Raw genomic sequence first — 22,316 nt, forward strand, 5'->3', positions numbered from 1 at the left:
GTATTCAAATGTATATGTAACTAAAGTCAAAGTAAAACAACTAATTACAAATTGTAATAGTCTATTTGTGAATTCTAATGTTGAGGACTGGACGACAACCTGGTGCGGGTGGCAGAAGAATAATTCTCAATCGACAGCCAGAACAAGAAATCTGCAATATCGTCATGGCAAACAATGCTATCACACTGAGAGAAATCCGGACCATAATCTTGGAGGACAATGCTGGCATCTTCTCGGACGTAAACGCTGTCAGAATCTCGACATTTGACAGGGTCCTTAATCGAAATCAGATGAGTATGAAGCAACTGTACAGAGTACCATTTGAGAGGAACTCTGAGAGAACGAAGAAGCTGTGCTACCAGTATGTACAGGTAAAGCAGTGGTCTGCACTACGCCTGGTATATTGTACAGTCAGTGTTATGCATTGAATATCATTACGTAGTACCTGTTAGCAGTGGAGCATAGAGTCCAGTTACAGTATGGAACTTGCAGAGAACACAGAACATTTCCATGTAATTTGTTGTATGATTCTACTGCTTACATAACCAATTTTGTTTACTGTTTTGTAAAGAATAATGGAAGTGGAGGCAAATAAGACGCCTCACACCCTCATTTTTGTGTATGAAGCTGGCTTCAACCTGGCCAAAGGAAGACTGCGTGGCCGTAATATCGGCCACCGGACAACAGTGGATGTCCCAGTCCAGCGCGTAGGCAACATCACCATGTGTGCTGCCATTTCGGAGAATGGTGTAGTCACCCACATTCCCAGTCTTGGCCCATACAATACACAGAAGCTTCTGGTGTTCTTGGACCGCCTGCACTCCGATCTTATCCCTCCAAAAGATTTTTTTTCCCATCTGTCTATTTATGAGAAAATGATTTGGTTTTGAAGCATGAGTTAACTGTTTTGGGTGAGATATGACCTTTTGAAGGTAATCTATGTAGTTTTTCTGAACCATATAGACCATTTTGCAAAATTCACGTGGAGCTTTGAAAATGTAATTTCTGTTTCAAGAATTGAGCCAAAGCAATGGAGAAAAAACTGTAATGCAGACATCCCAACCTGCAGAGACTCGGTCCGGGAGGTGCCCCAACAACGTAATCTGCACGCATGATGTACCCCCTCAACCAGATCACACAGTAGTTGTGTTTATTGTTTGCCGCCTGTGTTGTCATTTTTAGTGAATCGGAATGTGTTTAGAGTTTTGCCAAAAGTGTCTGATTCGACAAAATTGGTTTAGGTCACTGAACATTTTGATTCAGAGAATGGGGTTTAGTGTTTACAACTGGTCTATTTATTTGCCTGACAGATTTGGCTGGTATATTGAGGACCTCTTGAATTCAGTGATTTTGGTTTAGTCAGGAGACTCAGGTGAGGTAGCCTGGGTGCCAGCCAAACTTATCCCCGCCCACAAAATAATTTGGTCGGGAAGTTGGGTCTGGGGTAGCTCGGTTGGGGAAAAACTATATCCGAACAAGAGCTGTTCAGACCAATCTAATTGTCAGGGTGGGCTTTATACGATGATGGACAGATGATCAACAGTAACGTAATCAACCACGTCACCAGTGAGCGCTTGGGTTGAATTTGTTTTCAACAAACAACAAATTATGTTGCTCTGTAAGTTTTGGTGGAGCGTGCTAGCCAGTTTATGACGTGACAGTTTTCGACATGATTTTGATGTGAGCTATGCATCTTGGATTTAAAAAATTATGTCAGGCTGTCCAAATAAACATAACTACATAATAGCTACATTTAACAAATAATCATAATACATACTTTTGTTATATCATTTTAGATTCACAATATCTGGCACCAACTGAATGTTCCGTTTCACATTTTGGTGAATTCCGTTTTGTTTAATTTGTTCAGGTAGATTGATTGCTTAAAATGAGTGAATTGTTTGTCAGCCATCAACAGAACAGAAGACTAAAAAAACATTATTTGCAGGTGATGAGGGAGTGAATGTGACCATGCACCGTGTGTGCATCGTTGAACAGGGGGGCGTGGCCGGAGTGTAGTTCAGTACAGACTTGACATTTTCTCAGGGATTTAGTTCTTTATTTAATGTTTGTTCATTGTTGTGATCGTTGTTGTGTTTATTGGAAAGAAATACAGTCTTGCATCTAAGGGGGGGGTGCCACGAGTGAAGCTGCCTAGAGCGCCAAATGTGCTAGGACCGGCCCTGTTTTGAATAATTGCAACCTTTACCAGAAAGCCACACATTCCATAACCTTAAGACAACGCATTCTACAGAATGGAAAAATGAACCAAATTCTTGGGTTAGAACTTTATTTTGGACGGGGGGTGGGGGGTTTGGACAGACCTGCCCCAACAGCTAAAAAAATTATATACAAAATAATAGGAAACACTGCATAAGTACAAATATACACATAGCTATTGCTATAGCCATCCTTTTCTAAACCAGACACTGCAATATAAAGGAAAACCCAGGCCCATTCCAACCTATTGAGTTTACAGGCTTACAATTTTTTATTGGGACCCCGCCACCCCTTAGATCCGCCACTGGGTTAAGACCAGAGGTAACATCTGATGCACTCTCCCCTGCTGCTGCTGGGGCTGCTGAAACGAGTTTGACCTGCTTCGCCAAAATGACCTAAACTATTTGATAAATGACTTTGCCTTCAAAAAAAGTGGACGAGTGGTGACTGATTATCTAGCCTATGTTCTTTTCAGTGGGGGCCACAGCCTGATAATTACATTGTACTTATCAGGTGTTCGCTGGGCTGTGTGTGTGCACGCTAGACTGCATGTTCCAATGTAGCCTATTTGACATTGTGGCTGGCTAGGGTTGAGTGTTTAGTGGGGATTTCTTTAAGACTGCAGGGGAAGCTTAGCCTGACGTTGTCATACTCATAATTCTAGTCAGAATATGAGTCTGAAAACTCTCCGTTGGGCTTTGAGTGCGGAGCGTGTTTCAACCGAACTCGTAAAACAAACGCCTCTACGCTCAATGGGATAGACTTACAACCAATCAGAGCAACGTATTATGTTGTTTGTTGAAAACAAATTCAACCCAAGGGCTCATTCGTGCCGTTGTTGATTACGTTACTGTTGATCATCTGTCCATCATTGTATAAAGCCCGCCCTGGCAATTTCATTGGTCCGTCCCGATTCTGGGTTTTCTGTAGTTGTCCCCAATACGAGACCCTCCAGACCCAACTTCCCGAACACATTTTTTTGTGGGCGGGAGAAGTTGGGCTGGCAGCCAGGCTAGGGGAAGCTCAGCTTCTCCTAAAATTTCAAATAAAATAATGGTCAAATATTCACTAGTGTTAACATTTGGAATGCGTTAGAACACGTTCATATCGAAGACGAGTTCTTTCAGAATCAGCTAGCCTACATATATTAGCAGGTTCAGGTTGACTGACAAATTTCCTTCTCATACATTCCCGTACCATCACAGTGCATTTCCCTGTTGAAGCTCAGCTTCCATGGACTTCAATGGGGCTGCTTTGAACAGTTTTTTTCAGTGCTTTGAAACTCTATGGTCATTGGATGAATGCTGAGATTATGTCCCACCCTGGACGCTCAGCGTCTCTGGGGGTGAATGGAGGAGTGGGCTGGCCTGGACGCTGGGCTTCCACGTGATGATTTGGAGGGTCTGTCGAAAGACTGCATCTCCTTTTGATTGACAGTAATTTTGTACTACAAAAACTCACCAAAGCTTTTCAAGCTCAGCCCCATCGCGGATTTTGCAACTGTAGTTGAAAGACAAACTGCAGCAACCTATTTCTTGGTATTTGCTTTGCGAAATTGCTAGCCAATTTTGATCATACATTTCATACAATTATACACCATGTTCCTTGATTCAGTTTAACCTAATTTCCACATTTCCTCCTTGATTAATATTGTTTTGTTAGATCGTTCGTTCCTTCGTTCATTCATTCAGTAAGCTAGGCTAGTCTCGTAGGGGTGAACTAGCCAGTGTATCAAATACTGATATTTTTGTCTGTCATAATTTAATTATCAATCTCTCTCTCTCTAATATATATAGATAAAATCATAGTAATAATAATATATATATTTAAAAATCGTTTACATGGTGGGGGGAGGGGCCTCGGGCCCCAGATGATCTTACGCTCCTGGGCCCAGCCAGAACTGATCACACAGGTGTGTCACAAAGGGTAACAATCACTTCAAAAGACATGCCGTTCCTGTGCAGACATGAGAACCTAGCAACACAACCATCTCTCCAGCTCTCCATTGTAGTCATAGCCCACCTGAGAGGTCACGACAGCTAGCCAGACTCGTTAGATCATAGTTGTATATTAACATTGCATTGTTTGAGTATCGTTAAAGTAGAAACTTCAGGACCCGGGTTCTGGACTGGATGGAGTGCTACAGAGACGGTGTTCTGCTAGGTTCTCCTGTCTACACAGGAACTGCAGCTCTTTTGCAGTGATTGTCTCCTATGTATGCACAGGAACACTGAAGCTATGTAGGAGTGTCTCTTTTTAGAACAGGTTTCCTGTGCAACACTAGTTCACGCCAATGTTAATACTTTGCTATAAAAATAGCATTTGCATTCGCCTGACCCACAGTTGAGTTAGCTAATAGTTAATCCTAAAAATGGAGCCGTGAAAACCTACACATTTGTATATATAATTTGAACAGTACTTGTTACGAGTCTCTAGCTCAGGCAACATACTTTATGTTCCTATTTTACTGACGCCATCCGCAAATTAGCCACCCTATCTGAAGTTTCTTGCATGGACCATGTGAGACTTAAAGCTAGCAATCAAACTAGACGAAAATGTACGGATTTACTGGATCTAATTATTCAAAATAATGTAGTAGGGTATGAACTGCACAAGTAAAACATAAGTACGCACACGGATTACGAGCAGATAAATAGGAGCACTGCAGATATCTTACCGTTAGAAAGCACATTGGCCGACAGCCGATTTACATGGAGCTGAATGAGCCATAGACTTATTGAATGAGCACAGGGAGAACTGGCTTGAGTTGCCTGCCCTGTTGCAGCAAGTTAAGCAAATGTCACACATACATGACATGTTGTTAATATAGTTTATTCCCGTTATTTTAAAACAGATTTGATTTTTCGTAAAAACGTTCATGACATGATGGCAAATATAATATGTTAAGCGCGAGCATAGATTGTTGACGTCTATCTGGAGCAAAGACGAAGATTAATACTACTTTAACCGGTAACCAAAATAGGAAATTATATAGGCCTATATTTAAATAATATTAGTCTTGCCTTCAGAAGCTTTTGTTAAACACACCCATTATTCTTTTGTTGATCGTGTCATCAAGCCAGACTGCTTTTGTGGGACAATGAAGGTCCTCGGTGACTAAATGTTTCACCCTTACATCTGATGGAAACGTCGTGTAGCCTATATGGTTCTTCGAATATTCCCCTTTCAAAGGCAAATGTCCAATAAAGTATATTTTACACACAGTTCTCAAGCTTTTATTTATTACATTATTACCAAGTCTTGTTAGATCACGTTATATCCATTAATAGGCGTTTGGTTAGGATGAACATAAAACACATGGCCATATTTTTTACACTGATGTTAAATTGAAGGCAGTGTGAAGAAAGTAAGCTATGCTAAGTCTGCATTATGGAAGATTTCGGTTACCAAAATAACTATAAAGCTTTCTTTGCCTGGCGAGAACAAAGACGGAGCTGTTCATGCTAACAGTTTATTTCATCCGATACAATGCGTTGGAAATCATACTTAGCCTATATCACAAAGAAAAAAAGCAACCTATGTGATGAGTTCCATCTAGAATAGCCCTATATTTAGCCCTATAGCCTATTTCTAAAAAACAAGTGAAAGGAATACAATACAGTGACAGAATCAATTTCCGTTAAGTTAGCATCATGTGTCTGATTCTTATCGGACTTGTACCCCATTCTGCCACTGCAATGCCTTAGCTCACACGCTCGTAACATAGGCTCGTAACCATATCCATCTATGCTCGCGACTGGTTGTCGCAAAGTATGACGTGTACAGCTAGTTGCAAGCGTGCACGAGGTCTCGGAGCTAGGGAAAAAAAGAGCCACTGTTTAAAGCTAGACCGGAAGACACGGAAGTGGAAAGATGGCTGCGTCCGGTCTCGTGCTCTCGCTTGCCTAACTGCGCCACTGAGCACATTTCATAGAAATGAATGGGGACGCCATCTTGGAAGACAGAAGTAGCTGTCTCTAGTTATATTAACTCTATGGTTTAACCACTTGAATCTTGCTTGTTTCACAGTATTATAACCATATTTAAAACATTTTAGTATGTTTCAATTGATTATATTTAATATATTTAAGAATAAATAGACTTAAGCTAATTCTAAGGAATTTTAATAAATACATTTAGAGACAATGTCTATATAAATTTAATAAAATAGATGTTAATACTTATTTATAAAATATGCCATGATTAATTTCTGTGAGTGTGAGAAATACAGTACGTGGGCTTCAAGCTCATTTTCATTTAGTTGTGCTAACACAGCTGTAAAAACTCCTCCAGCAGCAACATGGCACAAGGTACAACTACACTGTAAACTGTTAATGGTAGATGGTGTAGCTGTCAATCAGGAACTGATCTTTTTAGTGAATGCTACAGTAGCTGCATTTAAGCCATGTGTCAAATAAATTATAATACCAACAAAACAAAACAAGCAAGAAAATAAATGAAACACACAAATACTTAACAATTGTATGGTTAAAAAAAACAAACAAGTGAATGCCTTCAAGTCTGTTTCACCCCTCCAGGGAACGCAACCCCTACACACTGACATTGTAACTCTGGGAGCGTTTCCTGCAGGCCCGGCGGAACCACACCCAGTAGAGGATGACCATGAAGAGCCAGTAACACACATAGGCCACACAACCGAATATCAGAAACTTGGTTTCCTCAATCTTGGCTGCAGTGTCCCAGTCCTTCTGGGTCTCCTTGTAGATGGTGAAGCCTAGCCCACTCAACAAGAGGGCCGCCCACACCGACAGGGGGAGCAGGGGGAGGTAGTTCCCCACCATCTTCAGTCTCCCGGAGGTCCCCCAGCTGCTCTTGTTCATGGTGAGGATGGCAAAGTACTTGGCAGGCAGCAGGCTGGTCATGTAGAGGGCGGAGTACAGGGACATGAACACCATCACCAGGTCTCGTCGCAGCAGGCAGGCGTACGCTGCCTTCACCAGGCCAATCAGCTGGATGCAGCACAGGACCCAGAGGATATCCCACAAGGTGCCTGTCCAGAATAACTGGATGATGGTCGCCGTGACGAAGAAGGGGAAGACGCCAGAGATGATGGCCTCGTAGGTCATCCAGAGGTGGTGCTTGTGCCACCACATGGCATTGTACAGCCATTCCCGAAAGTAAGACTTGGTCCAGCGTGTCTGCTGGCTGAGCCAGCGTAAGAACTGAGCAGGAGTCTCCGTGTAGCACTTGGAGCGTGCGGTGTACCTGACAGGAGGAGGCGTGGAGAGATAATCAATGAGCATCAAAATAGTAAACGAGCACAGTGTGACATGCTCTTTCATTCTGTTTTTCAGCCCTGCAATTTCTCACAAATGGGTATAATTGGCCAAAGTGGATTCAGGGAAATTGACTCTGAGTTCAATTTAAAAGAGAGATGATGAAAATAACAGCCTGTGAACAATCCAGTTAAGCTACCTCACTCGCAGCTTGTCAAGCGCAGTACTCACTTAGTGGCGTAGCCCATACTGAGCATTCGGTTGGTGAGGTGCCTGTCATCCCCGAATGTGCAGTGAGTTCCCAGGAACATCTGATTGTACCAGGACTCTAGAAACAGCTGGAGAAGGTCATTCCTGTACAGTCCTGAGGTAAACAAACAGGAAAAATCAGGAAAAATAGGATGAAGAGTAATTGGGAATATCTTTATGATCCGAGTCACTTTTAGCATGTAGTATTAGGCTCTCATGCAAACATCATGTCATCATATTTTACTTTATTATGATAACGTCTTACAGTACGGTCAAGTGTTAAGATTTTCTTACCCAGGGGCCCGCTGATGCAGGAGACGCAGTTGAAGAAGGATTGGCAGGACCTCTCGATGTTGAAGGCCATCCAGTACCTGAGGCTGCTCATGAAGCTGATGTAGGACTCCTTCAGGTTCAAGATCATCACGTCTCCTCCCACCGCACCGTAGCTGGGGTCGCTCTCCAGCACCTTGCACAGCTCCAGCGTGGCCAGAGGATCTAGCTTGGTGTCAGAATCACACACCTGGGGGGAGCGGGGAGAGAGACACTGGTGAGGAGGAGAAACAATGAGAGAAAGAGAGAGTCTGGATTCTATCGTGTGGTTTCGATTGGTTTGAAATGTGCCATTATTCTATTTGCTCTGACACAATCTATGGACAGATTCTCCTAAAGCGGAATCTCACCTGTATGTAGTCTACCGAGGATCCCAGGGCCTTGAATGCTGTGTACATGACCTCCCTCTTCCCGCCCCACTTCTGCATGATGCACACACATCTCCTGCTGTTGATCAGGACCTCCACCTCCCTCCTCTGAGGGTCCTCTCCCATCCCATGACCAGCGTCTCCCCCTGGGCCGTTGGCTCCGGCCACACCCCTTTCTCTCTGAGGGTCCTCTCCCATCCCAGCATCTCCCCCTTGGCCGTTGGCTCCGGCCACACCCCCTTCTCTCTGAGGGTCCTCTCCCATCCCAGCATCTCCCCCTGAGCCGTTCGCTCCGGCCACACCCCCTTCTCTCTGAGGGTCCTCTCCCATCCCAGCATCTCCCCCTGAGCCGTTCGCTCCGGCCACACCCCCTTCTCTCTGAGGGTCCTCTCCCATCCCAGCATCTCCCCCTGAGCCGTTCGCTCCGGCCACACCCCCTTCTCTCTGAGGGTCCTCTCCCATCCCAGCATCTCCCCCTGAGCCGTTCGCTCCGGCCACACCTTCTTCTCTCTGAGGTTCCTCTCCCATCCCAGCGTCTCCCTCTGGGCCGTTGGCTCCGGCCACACCCCCTTCTCTCTGAGGGTCCTCTCCCATCTCAGCATCTCCCCGTGAGCTGTTGGCTCCGGCCACACCCCCTTCTCTCTGAGGGTCCTCTCCCATCCCAGCATCTCCCCCTTGGCCGTTTGCTCCGGCCATACCCCCTTCTCTCTGAGGGTCCTCTCCCATCCCAGCATCTCCCCCTGAGCTGTTGGCTCCGGCCACACCCCCTTCTCTCTGAGGGTCCTCTCCCATCTCAGCGTCTCCCCCTGAGCCGTTGGCTCCGGCCACACCCTCTTCTCTCTGAGGATCCCCTCCCATCTCAACGTCTCCCCCTTGGCCCTTCGTTCCGGACACCCCTCCTTCTCTCTGAGGGTCCTCTCCCATCCCAGCATCTCCCCCTGAGTTGTTCGCTCCGGCCACATCCCCTTCTCTCTGAGGGTCCTCTCCCATCCCAGCGTCTCCCCCTTGGCCGTTCTCTTCAGCCACACCCTCTTCTCTGGTGGGGTCCCAAGTATGGTAGTTGTTCCTCCACACATAGCAGCCAGGGTCCTGGTCAGAAAACACCTCCCGGAACATCTCCAGCATGTACAGGTCGTCCTCTGAGTTTCCATCCACCACCATGATGATCCGTAGAAGCTCCGGGGGGTAATTGAGACTCCGGATGGAGTGGAGGCACTCCCGGAGGTAGGCCGGGTCCTCCTGGTAGGCGGAGATGGTGAGGCCAATGGTCTTGGTGAAAGTGCAGGCCGCATTGCGGGCTCTCATGCGCCGGTGCTCCACGTAGGCAAAGACGCTCTGGAGGAGCATGCTGAGTCCCAGCAGGAGGCCGTAGAAGCCAAAGGCAATGATGCCGTACTGGGATGACACCAGCTGGAAACCCTGTACGTAGGCCCACATCATTACCCCGAGGACAAGGAGGGCAAAGAGGAAGGTGAAGAAGGCACGGACTATCAAACCCACTCTCCTCAACAGTGGTTTCAGATCCATTCTGTTTCCTTTGTCTGTCAATATCGAAAAAAACAGTATAAGAGTGTAGCCTGGGTGGTAAACCTAGGAATATCTAGGTCCTGTTTACTTACATTGTAGTTCGTAGCATTAAATTATTAATAAATGGTTATCAGTAATAAATAAGATAGTTCTAAAACGTATTATTCATTGGATAGGTTTATTTGGTCACAGATGTCAGTCATGCTTTAAACTTTACCTGTGTCATTGGTTAAGGGGAAGGACTACAAACATAGGGAAGGAGATTTGATTGAGGAAGATGCTGATACACCTTGGTACCAGAGTCTACATTTGCAGTCACTCTGTGGTCAATATCTTGGTCGGAAAGTGTGGAAATAACTCCAAGAACTTCAATAAGTTCCTCTGCTTTACTCGCTACATGCTCTGGGTCAGCACTTCTTGCTTCTACGTCCTCTGTTAAGTCTAAAATGTCTCTCACCAACTCCCTAGAAAGTTAATGAAGATCCTCCATCGTCTCTATCCATCGTCTCTATCCAGGCACTGTACTTCAGACCAACACAATGGATCAGACTAGATTGACGTTAGCCCCACCCACTAACTTTGACGGGCGAGTTTGACAGATAAAATTAATTCATGGAGCACTGCAACACGTTGTGACATGAAAATGGGGGCGCTTTTTAGCATATTGTATTTGAATATTGAACACACAGTATAATAGGACCATGAAATACTTAATTGAATAGTGAAGTAATTAGGGTTCCTCCAGTAGGGGGAAACCTATTGTTTTTGTTAGAAGTCTTATTACTATTCACTAAGGCCTATATTAAAGCATCCCAAAACAGCATTTCATGTGACTTTTAAAGTACAATGCTATGACATAACATTTTACATTTGTATTATATCAACATTTTGGTAACATTTCTACCGAGCGTCGAGAGCTTGGCGGACAACAATGGGACCCTCTTTTTTCCTTTGTGTTTAAAATTTGTGAATCATTTTCCATCTCAGCAAACTCTTCACCAAAAAGGTTGAGTAGGGCAGCCTTAAGGAGAAAAAACGATTCCCCACAGATCTGTCGGCTCTGAATTTTGATTTGGGTTGTGAAAGTCTTTGTAAATTGAGTGAGTTTGGACGCTAGGTCGTGAGATGCACCCCCCCCCCCCCCTCTATTGTCTGTTCTGTATATAGCATAATAGCATAAATTGAATACCAATACATGTGTATGTATAGGGTGGACAGGTCTGAAAACAGAGTCCATGGTAGGTGAGGGATTATTAGGCTATGTTTTATTTTTTTCATTTATTTCATTGACTTAAACAATATTTCCTATCTTAAAATAGGATTTGATGGTTCTTTTGATGTTGATACATGGTTGATACATTGTTTTTAGTACTTGTCTTTTGTAGGCTAGGCATGTGAACCTTTGGTCCCTTTTCAGGATAGCTGATTCTGGATCAGAAGGCTGTTGTTTTCGACCTGTCTGAGTAACCCACCTTACGCACAGGCTAACTGCATTAAAATCGCATGCCTTTGAACCTATACATTAGTATATAGAGCCATGCCATGTGAAATACTTTGAACCTGCTACACATTTTGTGTAGCAATAATCATGATCATACTGGGGTATATTTCCTCAGAATGCGATGTCGTGGAGCAAGAATGTTGGTTCGCGTATACCGTTTGAATGAAGAATTTTAAGGATTTTGTGTTGAAAATAGCATCTGATATTTACACAGATAACAGACATCCTTCTATTGAATTCAACAACAAAGACGGTATAATGTGAGACTTCTGTCTCCCCTTCTTTTGGATGCAATATCAAGACGAAATCCTTCACTCTTTGAATCGCGCACGCTCCCGCGAGGGGGTGCCAATCCAGAGAGTCATGCATCGGGTGATACAACACCTGTTCGTGAAAATATGTCTTACATGAAACCGGTCCGTGGCGCAAAAAAGGTTGGAGACCTCTGCTTTAATTGAACTGTGTCTATGCATAAAGCACTAATGCATTAAGACCAGGTACTACAGGCAAAAATCCAGATTTTTGTTCAGTTTGTCAATTTGGACTTTCATAACATGCCACAAATATTGCCCAAAAATTAATGATTTTATACTGCCTTTGCCGAGTAAACAAAACCTTCAACAATGGTCTGTTACTATCTTTTATTGAAATTTGTCTCAGCAAATTAAGAAATAACTTAAATGAATTGTATATTGTTGGAAAGCTTATTCTCTCAAGCATATGGCTAGCCAAATCATATATCGCTATTTACTTTTTTGTCATGGCAGTAAGGGGGGGAACACAGAGCGATATAGAGAACCCGTTCTAACACTTCTAAATGTTTAACAGCGATTTTCTCAAAATGGCATCAATCACATACGTCAAGCTAGACAACTCATGGGTCATAATAGGTAAAGCTACACAATTTTACATACTGCTTTGTAATTGCAATATCTAGACATGTTCAAAGGGATTCTCATTTTTTTATGTAAATCTCATTTTTTGTGGTATTGTATACCAAAAAAAGAGGCAAAAACTTTTAAAACGTTTTTTAGCACTAAAGTGCATTTCTACATAATTGACTGAAAAAACATTATTTTGACAAAAGCCTCAGAAAAATTCTAACCAATTAGTTATTGATCCCATTAAAAAAAACCAAAAAGTTCTGACTTCATCTATGAGGTAGTTGACGTGTTCTACATTGTATGCAAATTAGCGCATATTTAATGAGAAAACACGTCATTTGCATAAAGTATTGGGGGGGGAAACCAAAAGTAACAATACAAATATATATTATAATTTTGGGTATATTCATGTGGTAAAGTTTCATTCTGATAGAAGAACAGGATTTTTTTTTCTTATTCACCTGTAGTACCTCTCCTTAAGTGGAGTGTATAATGTGCCTAAACTAAAGACAACATCAACAACAACAATGCGTTCAAAACCTGTAATAATACCCTTATAATACAACATTCATATTAATAATAATAATAATACAGTCCCAAACACATTATTACCAGCAATCACAGTGATGATAGTTGTCTAAAGAATGACAAGTCTTGTTTTCAATTAAGTCATAAAACATTTGTCAATTTTAGTACAAATCAGGCTAGAGCAGCAAAAAAAATCCTGCCAGCAAACATCAAGCCATGTTTTTACTCAATCTTTAAAAGATAGAAAGTTTCCTTGGTTTTCTTTATGACGTTGGCTTGACGAGTATTTATGAATTTATCCTCCACAATTGAGAGAGTGATTGTACTAAATGTTGAGTAAATAACCATGTTTATATGTGTAATTACCTTCTATGCATCCAATGTTCCTTCGTTCCTGAATTTTTCGAGGCTTCCCCTCTTTGTAACTCCCTCTTTGGTCTGGCAACTTGTGTGAGGATAATTGCTTTATAAACTTGAGGACACTTGAGAATTACAGTGAAGCCCACAGTAAATCGTCAGAGCAATTAACCTATGTGTCGGTGAGTAAGCACATTTTGCTGAAAGGGTACGTTATAGGAGTCCCGTAGCCTGTATCCTTGGCAATTCAATAATCACAGAGAACACAGAGGAATTGATTCTCAATATGTAACACAATGTCTTGCCCTAGGCAAGGTATTACTTACCTACCTACCAATCCGCCTCTCAACCAGAGGCGTTGTTAGACATAAAACTACTGGGACACAGGCCCCTGATTCATATCCCTTTTTTTTCAAACTTGCAGCGCACAACGCACTACTAGGCTAAAGAAACTCCCCTTGCTTAACCCACTTTACAACAGGTCAGGGACCCAAGTCTGACATCAATAGTTAATGCGAGCGCGCACATTTCTTTTGCATTCATTTGAGGGCAAATACTGCTTTTTTTAGCTTTATGTAATATTGTTTCAAAATAAGATGATCGATAGGCCTATTTAGAAAGTATTTTTAGTTTTGTGGGTCAACACCTGGGGGGTATTCCAGAAATCAGGTTATGTGACATAAGTTAACTCCCCAGCTGACACTCAACACTGCCAGTAGGTTGCAACTTATGTGATTCAAAAAATGTATTGCATGGGAAAACAGTGCATAACCTTGTTCGGTAGGTGCTAATTTGCATAAACACCAGAACAGATCTAAACATTGTAAACAAAAGGAAATATTTCTTACCTGAGTAACAGTTTAGTGACAGTTGAGTGGACCTTGAATGACTGACTGAATCTCTGTCCCTTATGGTGACATTTGTTTGCCTCTATTCTTTTATTGTAAGATGTCAACAAGATTCTACAAGACATTTTTACTTGGCTATATCCAATGTTTAGATATGCTGTGGTATTTATTCAAATTTCCATCGTTTGCTCATGTTACAAAAGAATGTTAAAAAACTTGTAACACATTTTTTGATTGTCTTAATCAACTCAGTTATTTTCATGGTTATATTTAAAGGTTAAAATGTTTAGCCAATTCACATTTTAGAAATGATCTTTTTCCGTGATAAAACCTCAGTTTTCGTGTAAATGAAAGGCCAAACCGCGTGAAAATATATGCGTTTTTCCTCCGTGTAAACGGGGCCTCAGACGAAACTGCATCAGCTGAAACGGGTTATAACCAAACGGCCTCAGAAAAACCTGTCAAAACAAGTTGTCAGACATGTAGATTTACATTTATGCATTTAGCAAACGCTTTTATCCAAAGCCACTTCCAATAGTGAGCTTTACAAAAGAGCATAGGTCACTGATCATAGCAACAAGGTAGCCCCAAACATTGTAAGCAGCCAAAAAATGAAAAACCAAATAAGTGCCAAAGGGAAGAACCATAAGAGCATGCAGTTAAACAAGTTACAATTAAACAACATGAAACTCAAGAAGTGCAAGTCCAATTAAACAACCCAAAAAGTGTAAGAGTGTACCTGTAGAAGAACAAACAACAGTAAAATATTTCACAGCGAGTACAAAAGTTTAAATCCGTTATAACTAACCAACAAGAGCAACAAGTCTCTCAATAAGAGTCATTGTGAACCTGGAGGAAACCAACAGTAAACAGACAGCATTGTCCAGAAGCAAACTAGTCGTGCCAGAGATTCTTTCATATCTGTGGCTATAAGGAACCTAAATTCACTTGGCCGACATCATGATAAATGTAATTAATTATTTATTTCCTGCCAATGGCCATTACTGTCCCAATTGGACCCTGTCATGAGGTTTGGGGAAGGTGTGTCTCTATTGTGTGTTCTGTAATGTTGTTGGCATTTGGCGCTGTTCTGTGTTTGTGTATGTGTTTCTGACCCCTGCTGCACACTAATTTCCTTTTGAAGGATAAATAAAGTTGAAAGTTGAAGTTGAAACATTTGAGATGCTCAAGGGCAAAACAACAGGCTGAGTAGAGCTGCAATAACAGCTCGAGATGCTTCAGTCTATAAATTCTGTGACTAAATGTAATTATTGAATCTGTGTCAGTCCTTCCTAGGGCTATGCACAGTTTCAATGTAAAATAGCTATTTCAGACAAACTAGGCTTACTCTGCGGCTGTAAAGCAATCACCATTAACTTATAACATGAAGGAAACGATTCAAACAAAAACTATGTTGTGTAGCCTACTATCACAGTTTGTTATGTTTGACTAGCTAGTGAAGTTAGTTTAGCGACAAGTTTTAAATGTTCATAAAAATGTCAATTGCATTACTTCACTTTCTAACACTGAGGGCCTCATGTACTAACGCTTTTGCGCCCACTTCAAGCATATCTGTTTCTCGATTTGCGCTTAAAAGCATTGCGAGGTATGTAGGCTACAAACATTCCGCAATGACTTAAAAGCGCAGACTGACTGTCACGGGAACTGAAAAGGGCAAATAGCGCTTTTCCGTGTCATGCATATGCATTCACGGGAGGGTCAGGGGAAAGTGGGAGTTTCCCATAAAGATATGGGAGGAGATTCGCAAAGTGCTCCTAATTATGAATTAGGCAGGCGGTATGTACAAAAACCTCTTCTTAAAGCGCACCTCTATTTTGCGTTGAAAATTCTCCGCCTGTTAAAAGCAGGCGTAACCAGGATGCAGTAACCCAAGCAAGACAAAGATAAAGGGCAAATAATTTTTGCCACAAGGCAGTGGCGTAACTATAGGAAGTGCAGGGAGTGCAGCTGCACTAGGGCACGTGGCGAAAGGGGGGCCGTGCTCGACCTCATCGTAAAAGTGAGACAACCTGATCCCGCCCCTTGAGGCAACCTGACCGGGACCCTTGCTCCTCTCTAACACCGCAATTAGTAATATACATGTTCCACTCCCATCAATTTGCAAACATTTCTCAATTATGGTGTCAGTTATTCATAATTATGAGCTATCACCTGCCCAATAAACATTTTAAAAACAACAGCAAATAATTCATTTTTCCTCATTTGCCTTTTGCTGAATGAAACAAATCTCGTTTTTATAAAGTAATATTGCCCTCGAAAAATAGCAAGGATGTCTGGGTAATATTGTTGTCAAAGATTCCCGCCCACCCACACACAATTGTTCCCATCCAGTTGTTGGAATACCACAGACAGTTGTTGTTGGGATAGCTTACTACAGTTGTGTTGCATTAGCGTTTTGAAGTGAATTAGGCTAGCCCATGCCATGCCCTTTAAACATAAAAGTGGCTCCAGAAAGCGGCAGGAACGAAAAGAGCAAGATGTAAGGGTGGCAAAGCTGTCTATCCTCATTTGGATTTGTGGCGAAGCGTGTTGAAGAGGACGCTACGTCTGACCCCCAGCCCGGCAACGCAATGAGTGTGAAACTCAGCCACCAGGGTAGGCTAATCACATAACGTTTACTGTCTGGTGTATGCAGTTGTCATGGCTATTAAACGTCATACAAATGCACATATAGGCCGAGGCTATAGTACCAGGCAGGAGCCAGGTTAGATATTGTAAACTATGTGCAGGATGTAGTCGGAAAATAGCTAAAGCTAGATAGACTAAACGTAAACTAGCATATCTAACGAACATAAAATCAAATATTCACCATAGAAGAGACTGTTTTTTTTAGACTAGTACCCAGATAGCACACATGACAGTCAGATAAGCATCGGCAAATGATCAGATTTCTTCTCATCTGTGCTCTATTTCAAACGTCGCAGATACGTCGGCTCATCCCTGACTGTTCCATTATGCTCATTCCGTGTTGTAGGCCTATTGCAAGCATATCTAGAGCCAGAGACTCGCGAGTCAGAGGCGTTCACTTTTTAAACCTTCATTTATCTTCACATAGGAGCAGTCTTGTTAGGTAAGTAAATGAAAGTAGAAAAATATCCAAATGTTTTGCGATTAGTAGCCTATGCCTAGGCTACAACCATGTATAAAGTTATTGTAATGAGCTAGCTTCGCTGGTGCTTTCATTAAGACATATTGTAGCAACCCTTAATTGTACATCATAAGTAGCCTAAATTTCCCTGCGCATCGCTAAGCTCAACACTCAATAATTTCATTTCATTTCATTAAATTTTTAAAGGTGACATGACATGTTTAAAGGTGACATGACATGAAAACTTCATTTTATGAGGTTATTTAACATTAATATGAGTTCCCCTAGGCTGCCTTTGGTCCCCCAGTGGCTAGAATTTTCGATAGGTCTAAACAAAGCCCTGGGTGTTCTTCTCCGCCTTTGACAAAATGGAGGCTCAAACGCTCTGTTTGAAAATCTCCTCCAAGTGACGTAGATACGAGAAAGGTTACCTCCCCTCTCTATGCTTTGCCCGCCCAGATCATTTGGCCCGCCCATGAGAAACTGAGCTACAGTACCACCATGCAAGGGCAAGTGCAATATCGGTTTTTCCTGGAGAGACATCATGGCGAGCAAACAAACGAAGCACAACAGTTGCTCAGTGCTTAGATGTACAAATGCAAGCTCAAATCTTTATTTAATTCCTTCATCCAAGCCTCTGCACAACCAATATCTTAATTTTATTTTCGCTGGAAATGCGCCGACACAACTTCCCAAAGTTTTGCATGTCTGCGCCAAACATTTCAGCCACTACTGTTTCCTCAACTTGAGCCAACACAAAGCTGGCCTTGCTGAAATTAAATTCTGGATTATTACTAAATCTCCTTGGTCAAGCTACAAAACTTGGACAAGTAAGTTAACTAAAGCTATCATTTTGTTGCTTTACTGTATATGGTTACCTAGCTTGCTACCCTTAGAATGTGGCTGTAACATTAGCTCTGCAGCTAACAGCTGAGTTACTGTTGCTAAAGTAAAGATAAATGGCATCAAGTGTGTGTGTGAATACAAACGCTGTAACGCCAGTGTTGTACACTTCTTTGTTATTTGGATAACCGTTATGCTGTTGGTGTTATGGCGTGCGCGATATCCGCCTTTCCCCTCACTGAAATTATTATGAGTGTGCACCTATGCAAACCAGGGCGATCAGATGAGAATGGGCAAATTCGAAGCATTTTACAGCAACGGGGTTAAGAGCCAGCTGAGTTACTATCGCTAATGTAAAGGTAGATTGCATCAAGTGTGTGTGTGAATACAAACGCTGTAACGCCAGTGTTGTACACTTCTTTGTTATTTGGATAACCGTTCTGCTGTTGGTGTTATGGCTCGCGATATCCGCCTTTCTCCACATTGAAATGAATGAGTGTGCACCTCTGCAAACCAGGGTTATCAGATGAGAATGGCTAAATTCCGAGGCATCTTACAGCAACGGGGGCTACGAGCCATTGCGATACATCCGTTGTAAACATTAGCGCATGTTGCCGCCCCTCTCCTCCTCATTAGCATTTAAAGCTACAGACACAGAAACAGCGCGTTCTGAGGAAAGCTGATTGTGGGACTACTTGTAGTGGCTATTATTCTGCACCATGGCTGAATTTCGGGAAAGAGACTTCAGATACAGTATAAAGCCCAATTTATACTTAGGTCGCAGACACTTTTGAAAAGGTCGCCGACAGAAATGGCGTCACGGTCGACACTTTTAACCGTCGCTTGAAAGTGTCGCCTACCAGGAGAAATTTCTACTGGCGCTGATGTCGTCACATAGTGTCGCGCAAGTGTGATTGGCTATATAGACGGCACGCGTCGTTGACTGCATTGTTTCGAATTTTCAGTGAAAGCTCAACAGCTGTTTAAGATGGAAGGAAAAGAAGAAAGATTGGCAGAGCAAGTTAGAACATATCCACACCTTTATAATGCCTGTCAAAATTAGCTACAGCCATTTTTCTCCGATCGATCACCTAGGCTACAAAGCGTAAACAATGTAACCATAGCTATGTGTTTGCCGAAGTATAAATGCAGCAGCTTCAGCGACACTTTTTTTTCTTCGTCGGCGACCATTTCAAAAGTGTCGGCGACATAAGTATAAACTAGGCTTTAAAAGTCTCGACAGTGACTCCATTTCTGTCGGCGACCTTTTCAAAAGTGTCTGCGACCTAAGTATAAATTGGGCTTTAAAAGTGTCGACCGTGACGCAATTTCTGTCGGCGACCTTTTCAAAAGTGTCTGCAACCTAAGTATAAATTGGGCTTAAGGCCTATATAAAAGCATCCAAAAACAGCATGTCATGTCACCTTTAAATGTTCGCAATGTGTGCTATAGTATAGTGGGCGGAGAAAGGCGCTGATTACCTGATGACCTTCAGGGTTTGTAAATACGACATAAACTGAAGTTTGACAGCGTGCGCAATCTGCGGGTTGGCCATGGCGCTAATAACGCTACGTTTGCAAATGTACGTACATGAGGCCCTGAGTGTTTCTAACACTGAGTTTGTTTGTAGTATCCATGGCAACCGGACGCCTAAACCAGAGCCATAGAAAAAGAGAGTAGCGACACTTCCATAGACTCCCATTGTTATTGAGGAATGCAGAAGTAAAGCGTGTCTCCCGCGAGCTATAGTTCCAAACATTGTATTTTCCACTGTTGAACCCCATTCATTTTCAGTGTCTCCGTAGCAAGTTACCTGGTAAATTGATTAAAATCATAAATTTTTTCGTATTTCAACCACCACATATCAATTGTTATGAGTAGTATTTCATATAGCCAACTTTAGATAAACATTTTCGCAAGATTATAGCTTGTTAGATTCTAAATGCAGTTATCGCTAGACTGTGGGTCTAGTATCTAGAGCTAAGCAACACTTACTGTGGCTAGCTAGAGAGCACCTGTATCATAACCAGAAGTTCGTTGGTTTATAGTCTGTCAACTTAGTTCTAGTTATTGGTGTTCGTTGGCATACACAGTTTACAGAATCTGCTCTTATTAGCCTATAGTACAACTGATTAGAGCTAGCAACAATGAATTGCAGATTAAAGCCTTGGGTCCCCTATCGTCCAGCAACGCTCGGCAGGAATTTCAGGTCCACTCAATAGCTAGCTAGTTAGCTCAAATAGATGCATCCACTACTGCGGTCTAAGGTTTGTGAAAAGCAGACATTTAGATCACCTGCTCACTACAAACAAAAGGAGTGGAAGAACACTGGACAAAATGTTTTATTGAATTGCAGTTGGTTGCCTTGAATATTCTGTTCTATTTTTTTCTATTGAACAGTTGCTGGTGATCATGGTTAAATTCAACTTGCATCAAGTACAATTTACCACATTACAAACATAAATGTTGTTAATGTGGTAAATTGTAAGATGGCTGATGAATAAAAAAAAAAGTTGAACAAGTCCCATTTACTTCAACAGTCGAAGGTTAAACGTTAAGTGGAACAATATAGACTAGCATATCCATTTCTAGCTCTGCTTCACAATATTGCGTTATGTATTATAAGTTAATGTTATACATACATGTTAATAAAGTAGCAGACATACATGATACAACACACCAGTAACCAATTGACATTGTGTTAATATACCGAAAATATCCGTGAAATGAGATGGTGCTGCTGTCTGTCCCGCCGAAAACCATTCAAACAGGTTGACAGCAGTGGGCTTTTTAAAATTACAGCGAGCTACCGGAACCACGTGACAAAAAAGCTCTAGCTTTTTTCCTCCGTTTCACTGGCAGTGAGTGTTCACAATGTTGTAGTTCACTCCATTTTACACCATAAAATGTCAGGGAGGACTGCCTTATGTAGATACGAGTCAGCTGAAGATAGCCATAATATCGTATTTCTTCAACCGAGCCTGTTTCATTCGTTATTTGCCTGAGAAAGCAACTTCCGTTGGCCAACTCCATTGAAAACCATTTTAAAAAGTTGACAGCAGTGGTTTTTTTTGGAACTACAGCGAGCTACATGAACCACTTGATCACGTGTCGGCGAGATCAAAGCGTGTCGCAACTCTCTTTTTCTATGGCTCTGGCCTAAACATGGGTTTACCAGAGAATGTCTAATATAAAGAGAACCATAGACATAATAAAGAGTAGACGCGGCTGCTGGGGACGAGAAATTCGGCCGCCATCTTGGAAAGGTCAAATTCCCAGTTGCGTAGCAGCAGAATAAACAAGATGCCGCAACACTGTGCAGCATATTCCTGCTCTAATCGGCAAACCATCTTAAATAGGGCTCAGGGGATTACTTTTCACAAGTAATATTTACCATTACAGTACTATTTGTTGCATTTTGTAAATAGAATCTTACCAACGTTGAGAAATTTTGAGCAAGAATCTTTGATATTACTGTACTGAAATTGTAGCTAGCAAGCTAGCCTAGCCCCCTATGTTTACTGCACCGGCCGGTGTATACCCGGCTATGAACTGAGACTTGATATTTCATATTCCATAACACTGACTTAGATGACTCAACTGACACAAGAATGCTATTGTAGAAATAAAACAGATATTACTGGAAAACATTGGCCAGCGAATTTTACACAAGTGGCACCAACTGTAGGCATCAGGGCAGTCGCTATAGTAGGCTACTTGTACTTCTTCCACAATCGACCGAATTGGCCGAAAACAAGGCACATACATTTAGCTTATAGTTTATATAATCTAGCAAGTTCATGTTGTTTTGCCAAATTTCACAGAAAGCTGCTAAAATCGAGGCTAAACAGTGCTACTACTGTCATAGCTGCCTATCAAAAATGGCCAAGCCGGACACGTAATTCTTTGCTCAAATAACTCACGTCACTCCCACAAACAAATTCTTCGTAAGTAAAAAGTTTAGACTTTTAATCGACAATATTGACAACACGTATTAAGAAACTTGTCTTTACTCATAATATCGTCCCCAATTTCAATTTGAAGCTGTGACACCAAAGGCATGGTCTCCGTTCTGGCTCCGCCTCGGAAAACAATGGCTCCCGTTGCTGCCGATACATTGATTTCCCCCTCCCAGTAACCCCTAACCAATGACATGTACTTTGAGCTTATGTTGTCATGAGTATCTGGAAGTATTCAGAAATAAACTAGGCAATTGGATGGCAAAGATATTGAGGCGGGAACCATGGGCATTTTAATGCTCATATTTGAATGGTCCGGCAGGAAAGGGTTTAAAGGAAAGGCCCACTATGAATAT

At 42.1% G+C, this 22,316-nt stretch overlaps 1 protein-coding gene across 8 annotated transcripts; it reads right to left on the reverse strand.

Moving 5' to 3' along the window:
* Nucleotides 1–6,745: 6,745 nt before the first annotated feature.
* Nucleotides 6,746–9,931, reverse strand: LOC146300430 (hyaluronan synthase 1-like). 8 transcript variants are annotated; one of them, XM_084702380.1, is made up of 5 exons: nt 9,433–9,931; nt 8,387–8,523; nt 8,001–8,226; nt 7,689–7,821; nt 6,746–7,446 (listed from the first exon to the last, which is right to left on the reverse strand). In XM_084702380.1, the coding sequence occupies exons 1-5, from the start codon at nt 9,929–9,931 to the stop codon at nt 6,771–6,773; spliced, it is 1,671 nt and encodes a 556-aa protein (XP_084558506.1). In that variant the 3' UTR covers nt 6,746–6,770. The 8 variants fall into 8 exon arrangements, with proteins under 8 accessions (XP_084558506.1, XP_084558504.1, XP_084558502.1 ...); XM_084702378.1 differs by having other exon boundaries at nt 8,387–8,550; XM_084702376.1 differs by having other exon boundaries at nt 8,387–8,562.
* Between the last annotated feature and the right edge of the window lie 12,385 nt (nt 9,932–22,316).

Source organism: Hypomesus nipponensis, chromosome 2 (assembly GCF_054491055.1).
Source record: "Hypomesus nipponensis isolate SF chromosome 2, ASM5449105v1, whole genome shotgun sequence".
Lineage (NCBI taxonomy): Eukaryota > Metazoa > Chordata > Actinopteri > Osmeriformes > Osmeridae > Hypomesus > Hypomesus nipponensis.

Coding starts and splice junctions, on each gene's coding strand:
- LOC146300430 (XM_084702372.1), bottom strand. CDS start 9,931: ATGGATCTGAAACCACTGTTGAGGAGAGTGGGTTTGATAGTCCGTGCC. Junction 8,227..8,386: donor CCTCGGTAGACTACATACAG/GTGAGATTCCGC, acceptor CGCTCCCCCCAG/GTGTGTGATTCTGACACCAA. Junction 7,822..8,000: donor CTGCATCAGCGGGCCCCTGG/GTAAGAAAATCT, acceptor TGTTTACCTCAG/GACTGTACAGGAATGACCTT.